Raw genomic sequence first — 8,577 nt, 5'->3', positions numbered from 1 at the left:
CAAACACAAAGAAGCACAATGTGTGTATGTGTTTATGGGTCTGTATGTCTGCGTGTGTGTGTTTATGTGTATGTATGTCTGCGCGTGTGTGTGTGTGTGTGTGTGTGTGCGTGCGCGTGTGCGTTCAGCCTCCCCCACCTGTGTGTGTGTGGGAGGGATTCCTCTCCTCCCGTAGATCCCCATTAAGGCGTCTTTGCCGAGCGACACGTTGAACTTCAGGTACATGGGGTGGTCCACAAACACCTGGGCCCTCCAGAAGAACCCGGGGGGGATCTGCTGGGCCACCTTGCGCCCCACGTCGATCTCCCCATGTCTATGATGCTGTCGTCCATGTAGGAGTCGTCCAGCTTCCCTGCATTTAAACCCAGCACAAGTATGCTCACATTAGCCACCATTACATTTATCACACATTTGCTAACATTAGCCATCCACCTAATTACATTTGGCATACATTCGCTAACATAAGGGTTCAACACCATTACATATAACATACATATGCTGACATTAGCCATCCACACATTACATTATATATCAGATAAGCATGTTTGCTCACATAAGCCAACGACACCGTAATATCAAGCATTCATTTACTTTCATTAGCAATCAACAACATGACATGGAAAATACACAAATCGACAAACCGTGATTTATAGATCACCATAGTTACAATAAAACAGCGGTACTATTACGACTTTTCGTCTTGCTTTTGTCCCAGATGCTAGGGGTACACCTCCAGCTAGATTACGATCCTGAGCACACCTAGCATCGGACTCGGAGGAAATAGGTCTACATCTGCCCGCCTCGGTCCATGGCCAATTTCCCTCCATGATGTAGAGTAGGGTGGACATGCGTACGCCAGGACCTTCCAGAACCCACCGCACCCAAAGGACTACAGAGGGGGATGTGTGTGTGTGTGTGTGCTTGTGCGTGTGCGTGTGCGTGTGCTTGTGCGTGTGCTTGTGCGTGTGCGTGTGTGCCTGTGTGTGTCTGTGTGTGTCTGTGTGTGTCTGTGTGTGTCTGTGTGTGTCTGTGTGTGCGTGCGTGTGTGTGTGTGTGTGTGCGTGTGTGTGTGTGCGTTGTGGGGACGGGGTAGTGGGGTGGGGACAGGGGACGACATGGCAGATGGCTGCCTCCTCAAAAGTGACATCAGCGGTGAGCGGGTTTACCAGACCGACAAGTGAACAGTCCCCGTCTCCCAGATCAGACTCAGATAATGCCAAGACACGCGCCCGCGATACATGACTCATACAGTACGTGACACACACACACACACACACACACACACACACACACACACACACACACACACACACACACACACACACACACACGCTGCTGCTGCTGCTGCTGCACATGGCTTTGTTTGTGTGTATGTTTGTGGGTATAATTTGTTGTCTTGTCTGAATATATGTTTGTGCACTTTGGAATGTGTGTGTGCTTTTGCCAATGTTTGTGTATGTGTGTGTGTATGTGTGTGTGTTTATGTTCCTATGAGTGTGTGTGTGTGTATGTGTGTGTGTGTATGTCACAAACTGATTTAGCCAACGCTAGTGTCCTAGATATACACAGACACACACATACAGTATGTGTGTGTCTGTGCAGGACATTAGCGTTGGCTAAATCCGTTTGTCTAAATAAATCATCAGATGAGATCATTGAAAATTGACCTTGCATTTATTGAGTTTGTTATGCATCTGACATTTGTTTGAATCTAGTGTTAGCACCACTGAAACACCAAACACGGCAGCCCCCATGCTAGCACCCCACACAACGCACACACTCACACCGCGCCCATTCCACCCTCGATCGTGGGTGTGCCCGCACCCTGACAAGCGTTTCCGAGTCGCACGTGACAGCGCACGGTGCACGACGAAGCAGAGTGGGCAGAGGGGAGGACGGTCGCCCGTGCACGCCTCGGAGACGTCTGAATCGCCTTGCTCAAGCGCCGGATTGATCATCAATGTGTCTGGTGACAGCGGGCGCAGACGGAGACTTATTTAGAAAGCCTTGCCTATTGATTTCCCTTCAGCAACGGCTGTCGCGCCAGGACTAAGCTCTGTGGAGCCGCCCGCCGCCGCCGCCGCCGCCTAGCCGGCGTTAGCTGAACACACGGTCGCCTCTCCCCAGCCGCCCCCCCTAAACGAACGCGACAAGCACCGGAGTCATTTATATGTTAATGGCATGATCTTGCACCTATTGTCCTCACCCCCCCCCCCCCCCCCCCCCGACTGAACCGCATGGTACGACCCGGGAGGCCTATTTGCTCTTGCGGAGCGCTAGCAGAAGTTAGCCGAAGAAGGAGAAGAAGAGGAAGAGGAAGAGGAAGAAGAGGAAGAAGAAGAAGAAGACGACGAAGAAGAAGTAGTTCTTGGTTCTTGCACACGCTTTTCCTTTCTTCGGCTGCCAGGAACGTCGGACCGGAGCGGGGAGATGAAAGGGTCACCCGGGCTCTGGAGAGGGGACGGGGGGGACAGGCTAATCCCCTCTCGGCTCCCTGGATACGCGGTCCCCGGAAGCTGACCCATTTTCTTTTTCTTCAGGAACAAACAGAACTCTTCAGCGCCCCCACTTATAGCTGTTGGATTACAACACACACATCTATGGACACACACACACACACACACACACACACACACACACACACACACACAACCCCCCCCCCTTTCCCCTCCTTCAAGACCTCCCCTCCCCCCCCCCCCCCCCCCCCCCCCCCCGCCAGCTCCATGTGAAACTGGACCACAGTCGCCATGGAGCGAGAACGCACTCATGCTCGGAAATGTCATTGGCAAACTTACCGATTGGTTGGGAACTTTTTAAGCTTCTTCCGTCATTCCACCCCCCCCGATTATCCCCCGCTTGTCACAGAATAATTAACACAGGCATGAAAATGCACAATGAATCAAGACGGAAACATTGATTGATCCCACCCCAGCGGGGAAAAAGAGCCGGTGAACGTTGTGAAAGAACCACATTATTTGCATGTACGCACCGTCATCCTTGCCTCGACGGCCGGCTATGTCCAGCCCGGTGTTTCCCAGCGGCGGCAGGCTCAGGTCGGTGGGGAAGGACAGCCGGCTGCTGTTGTCCTCCGACAGCTGGTACATCTGGCGGCTGGGCTGCAGGTCCCAGTTCCCCGAAGAGATGCATGGCTGCCCGAGAGGAGAGCAAAAGCATCAGTCAGTCGATGCGTTTCCTCACCCCTAAACCTTCCTTCACTGCTCCTCGCGTCTGAACACGACAGGCCCTGGGATTCAGATTAAACATTTACCACCGGCTAGACCCACCACCGCACCCACCCACCCCCCCCACCCCTCTCCTCCCCAGAGGGTTGAGTATCCACACGGCACACATTGTCATTTACGCTATTGTTTGTGGTGTGGGTACACAGGGGACATCTGGTGGAGGTCTGCTCCAGGAGTGTATGCACCCCGTAGCAGTAAGAGGAACGACACTACAAGGGGCATAATGGTTTACGTTGCCTCACTTTGTTCCAGAAGTGCTGAGCAAGTATGTTCCCCAGATAAATGCAGTCCTGACCTCGCAGGACAACAGCTGTCCGAACCCAGCGGTACGCTGCCTGAAACAACGCCGCCCCCCCCCCTAGCACCTTGTCTGCCCTGCCCCTCCCCTCCCCCCCACTGTTCACTAATTCCTTTGCAAAGCACCAGGTCAGCAAATGAGCTGCCGAGGCTGTTTGAATGTGAACACGAATCAAAAGCAGTAAGATTGTGTGACTGTTGACAGAGGAATGTCCTCTGGAACAAAGGACTGGTGGACAGACTGGGTAAGGGGGGGGGGTGATAGGGCAGGAGGGAGGGTCCTGACCATGACAGATGACCAATAAGAGAATGGACAGGAGGAGCTTACCAAGGCAAAAGCCACCTTGGAAGTTAGCAGTCAGCAGAAAAAGGCGAGGAGATGCAATCCAGCCATTTTACTGATTTGTTGGTCACTTATCGCTGACCCAAGACCTTGATTATTCCATTTTACCAGGCATTACCATTGAAGAGCGCGGCCATGGGAATGGCTCTCCAAGAACAACAGTTTTTCTCGAAAAACGACTTTCGACCGCTCATTCGTTTATGAAACACAATCTGCGTCCTTTCTTGTTTTCCAATAAGCAGATAAACCAGTCCAAGTGACCAGCTTCCCGTCTCTCGAGTGATACTTTGACATTAAAATGGACAACAAATGAAATGTCTTCTCCTCTCTCGTCTCCCCGAGTCCGACAATGTGAAGCAAACTCATTTGTCTGTTCGCGCGACTTGGGGAGCTACCTCCCTTATCGTGACACCAGTGGAATAACACAATTCATCAGGACAAATGCATTTTGTCCGGCGAAAAAAAAAGGCAATAGATGCAAATGTTGTATGTATAGCGCAATGCGACTCCAAAGGGCTTTCACGTCTGCGAGAGCAAAGATAACTGAAATGTTCCAATATACTCTAAAGCTTGTAAATCCGAAGTACGCATATATATATATATATATATATATATATATAAACCAAATAAAGTGGAATCTTAAATTGCTTCGGAAAGTGATGCACACACTTCATTAATTCTGCGGGCTGAGGGGAAAGTATCATCTGTGATATCCCTCCAGAATAAAAGCAGCCATGGCCGGGCAGACTTCACCATTAACTGGAGAGCGACTGAAGCCTCCGTGACATCAATGTGACCGGCAGTATATCAGGCTGCTGCTGGCTGGACCAGCAGCAGAGACCTCCATCTATTACCACTGGTAACGTAAGGGAGAACTCTTGATACTGATGATCCGTCGACTTTGTGTGTGTGTGTGTGTGTGTGTGTGTGTGTGTGTGTGTGTGTGTGTGTGTGTGTGTGTGTGTGTGTGTGTGTGTGTGTGTGTAAGTTTACCAATGCATTAATTTTATTTTAGATACATACGTAACGTATCAGTATGGTAGATGTAGGATTGAGTTTTAACGTCGATATGCATTGATTTATTTTGCATTATATAGGTCCGTATTAAGAAGTACAATACAGTGTGCTTCCATTATGTTACCGCACACCATGTCCTGCCCTTCCTGTGACTATGGGATGGAGAGCCAGTGAAGGAAATAGACGTGATTGGTCCCTTTGCAGTATACAGATGAGCTGGCCACTGTGTAACGAAGTTCTGGGCAGACAGGAGAGTGTGTTTCACAGTGAAGGGTCACTTCAAATGCCCAAGAAAATCATGTGTGCTTCGGGCACCGCCTGCCCCCGTCGCCTACTCAATGAAGGGGGTGGCATCCTCTATCGCGAACCGAGTTACATCCCCCCCCACCCCCCCCCCCCCCCCACCCCCCCAACACCGATCGACTTCAGCTTCTACTCTGTATCCGTGCCATATGCGGGTACATCGACCAGTTCTTTTATCCGCAGCTGCGGCTCACCTAGAATCCTTGGCTCCCTCAAACTCACAAACTGCGCTTTTCGCCCGCGGGGCTCCGGGCTCTGAGATATGAAGCTTTTTTTAAATTGGCTGCAGAGAACCAGGAAGGAGAGCAACAAAGGCGGAGACACCGTGTTGATATAACAAGGTGGTTTTAATGAGGGACCCGGCGCCGACCGAGACGCCGGCAGCAGTGTCGCTGTCGGCTGAAAGGCGGGCGGCGTCCTCCGTGGTTGCCGGGCGATTGCGACTGACATGTCAAGAGTCCCTCCCTTGCGCGGCGCTGCCCGTTTTGTCCCGGCCGCGTGTGTGTCGCGACCCTCCTCCCGCTTATCTCGTGGAAGGGAAGAGGGTCATGCCATGTGTCAATTAAGGAACAGAAGCGCGGCGGCGCCGACCTCGAGAGGGTGGGGCGCATGCCCCCGCCCCCGGCCCCGGTGTCCTCCGTCGCCGCGTCTCACGGACGCCAATCCTTCACGCGTCACGCGTCAGAGATGCTGCTGTAATGAGCACATCTCATTTACATTTACAGGTGCTCACCGTGATGCACGGTAAAAGAGAAAAATGTTACGGGGCTGTTTACAGAATACGTCCGGGAGCTCGGGGGAAAGCTGGTAATTGGTGTCAGAAATGAGATCTGGAGTGTTGATTTATTCTCAATGAGAATGAGGCTTGTATCAGTCGCCATATGGCTGATTAAAAATTTTGGAAAGCTTCTGGTAAATAAATGCTGAGTGTGGGAACCTTTGATTGCTTATTGTCTACATTACCCAGATTAACACATTCCCATCACGTTTTGGCAATGCACCATCAAAAATGTATTCACACTATAGCAGCATAAAACAAGGTACAGTATTCCAAAAAGTGAAATGTGATCAACATAAAATGTATTTTAGAAAATATAAATTTCACAACACCTTTAGCATTTATGGCATGCAGAAACACAGTCCACACAGGTATCTGGTATAACCAGAATACACAAGGTATTGTCGTTTTCTATATAAATGCCCAGCTTCTGTTTGTGACTTCACACCTCGGTTTTTATTTATTTTCACTGTATCAGCATTGAGATAACCTTGGCTTGATTTTTTTTTCGCTGAAGCCAAGGTTTATATGCCCTAAAAAGGAAAGAGGGAGGCAGCATATAGAAAAACCACGCCAGACAGAAAGCCAGATAGCACAGTTTCAGTAACTACACAAGTCCGTTTATCAAAAGCACTGAACCATTTTTCAATCACTTTAAACGACCAGTACGGCTCACGAATCAGTTCTCTTAATAGCAGCACCTGATGGTCTGTCAGCCAGCGATCCACAGAGGGAAACCTGTATAGATGGACCTATCACACCTCAAAGGAGTACGCCTTAAGAACAGAGATAAATCTGTTACAGTACATATTGGACACACCACACCATGAACGTGTCGCAGAAAACCCTCATATAGAGCAATGCAATTTTGCAATATAGATGCAATGCTTTTTCACAGTATAGGGGCAATACTGTTCTTGGGAGAAGAAATGGTATTCTGCAGGAGTAATGCTGTCTAGAGTGAAAGGAGGATTTCGTTTTTTAGAGTAAAGAAGAAGTGCTTTTACAAAGTAAAGAAGCAACTCTATAGTAAACCAAAGAACAATTGGAATAATGCAGTGAAGGAACTATGTTAAACTAAAGTAAAATGAGTTTTAAAAAGTAAAGGGAGCACTTTTAAAAGAAAAGGAGCAATACCAATTGGAGGTAAAACTATTATATTTCGATAAAAAGATGCAAGGCTATTCTCCAGCAAGGCATTTCACAATGAAGGAAGAATGCTCAACTAAATTAAAGAGGGGTTTTAATTTGATGCGATAGACGAACCAATGCCATAACGCACTCAAAGAACAACAGCGCCATCGTAAAGGAAGTGAGCAGCGGTCTCCAACAGAGGACCGACGCTAGTCTAAAGTTCCCGCAGACGGCAACACTTCGGCCGACCGCTCCGCTGCACAGCGACCTTTACTAGGTTGAGTGCTCGCGCCGCGGAAACCCTGACTGCGGTTCGACCTTTCCGCCCGACGCCTGACACCTGGTGAGCCTGTAAGAGAGAGCGGAGGGACGCTGATGACCTTACACTGGCGCACGGCGTAGCACAAAGCGCTAATGAGGGAACGACCACAGAGAACATAACGCCATCACGCGTTACCCCGCCCCAGCCCACCCCCGCCCAAGCTTTTAAGCACTTTTAAAATGTGGTGACTTACAAGGGGGCCCGGGCTGTCGTGAAAAACCAAACAGCAAGTCAAAACATCTGTCACCCGACTTAATTGGGTTCATTAGAAATCTCACCCAGAGTTTCCAATTAGAGCACGGCCCCCCCCCCACCCCCTCCCCATAATTAATTGCACTTCAAATTAAATATATTTTCTCATCAGCCTTTAATTAAACACGGCCCTTATTCTTGATTGGAAACGCAGATCTTGGGGTGAGTGCCGGGTCTCCAGCGCGCTTTGTGAGAGGTGCGCCGGGAGATGGTCTGATTTTGGGCGGGGTATAATTACATCCAAATGATTAAGCGCCATCTCGCTGATGGAGTTCTCTGGAACCCTGCCAGGGCCAGAAACCCAAAGTCCTCCGCACAATCTGGAGCCAAACCCAGAGCCGGCGCCGATGCCAAAACAAGGGCTCACCACCGCCGCCTCCTACGCCTGGCTGATCCGAGCGAGCACGCACGAACCGGCGCCGTCGTGATGAGCCTTTGATGACATGACTTCTGATGGGATTTTGACTAACAGCTGCTCTATATCGGCGGAGGAACACACCATTTAAACAATCCACGGGAAAAGACGAGGACGCATCAACGCTGAACCACCCTGCCTTTTTAAGTAGCCGCGACATGCTAGCAGGAGCCGTGACTGCTAGGATACTAGGATGGTAGCGCTCGATCTCAATGCAATTCAGCCCAGCTGCTGCTCCGGGTTTGAGCAGAAACCATTTAAGCAATCCTGGGTGGTGGAGAATAGAGATATAAATGAATGATCCGATTTTAGTCGGTTGAGCCCTGGGGGTGGAATGGTAAGGATAGCTTTCACGATCGTTACGCCGTAATGCATATTTATAACAAACGTCTTGGAGTCCATTTATCTCACTGATGGAGGTGGTGTAGCCATGGTGGGACACTTCCCAGCTTGCTTCTACCGATTTCCCTCTCC

The 8,577-nt window shown here is 49.9% G+C and overlaps 1 protein-coding gene across 1 annotated transcript in view; it reads right to left on the bottom strand.

Moving 5' to 3' along the window:
* The window catches only part of tenm4 (teneurin transmembrane protein 4), a 139,814-nt gene that overhangs the window by 47,548 nt on the left and 83,689 nt on the right, over positions 1-8,577 (bottom strand). The window contains 4 exon segments of the mRNA XM_060075790.1: positions 123-311; positions 314-352; positions 2,990-3,132; positions 3,134-3,149. Coding sequence (XP_059931773.1) covers positions 123-311; positions 314-352; positions 2,990-3,132; positions 3,134-3,149 — 387 coding nt within the window.

The sequence above is a fragment of the Gadus macrocephalus genome, chromosome 16, assembly GCF_031168955.1.
Source record: "Gadus macrocephalus chromosome 16, ASM3116895v1".
Classification (NCBI taxonomy): domain Eukaryota; kingdom Metazoa; phylum Chordata; class Actinopteri; order Gadiformes; family Gadidae; genus Gadus; species Gadus macrocephalus.
The sequence above is the reverse complement of the archived record's forward strand: the minus strand, read 5'-3'. Positions and strand labels throughout refer to the sequence as shown.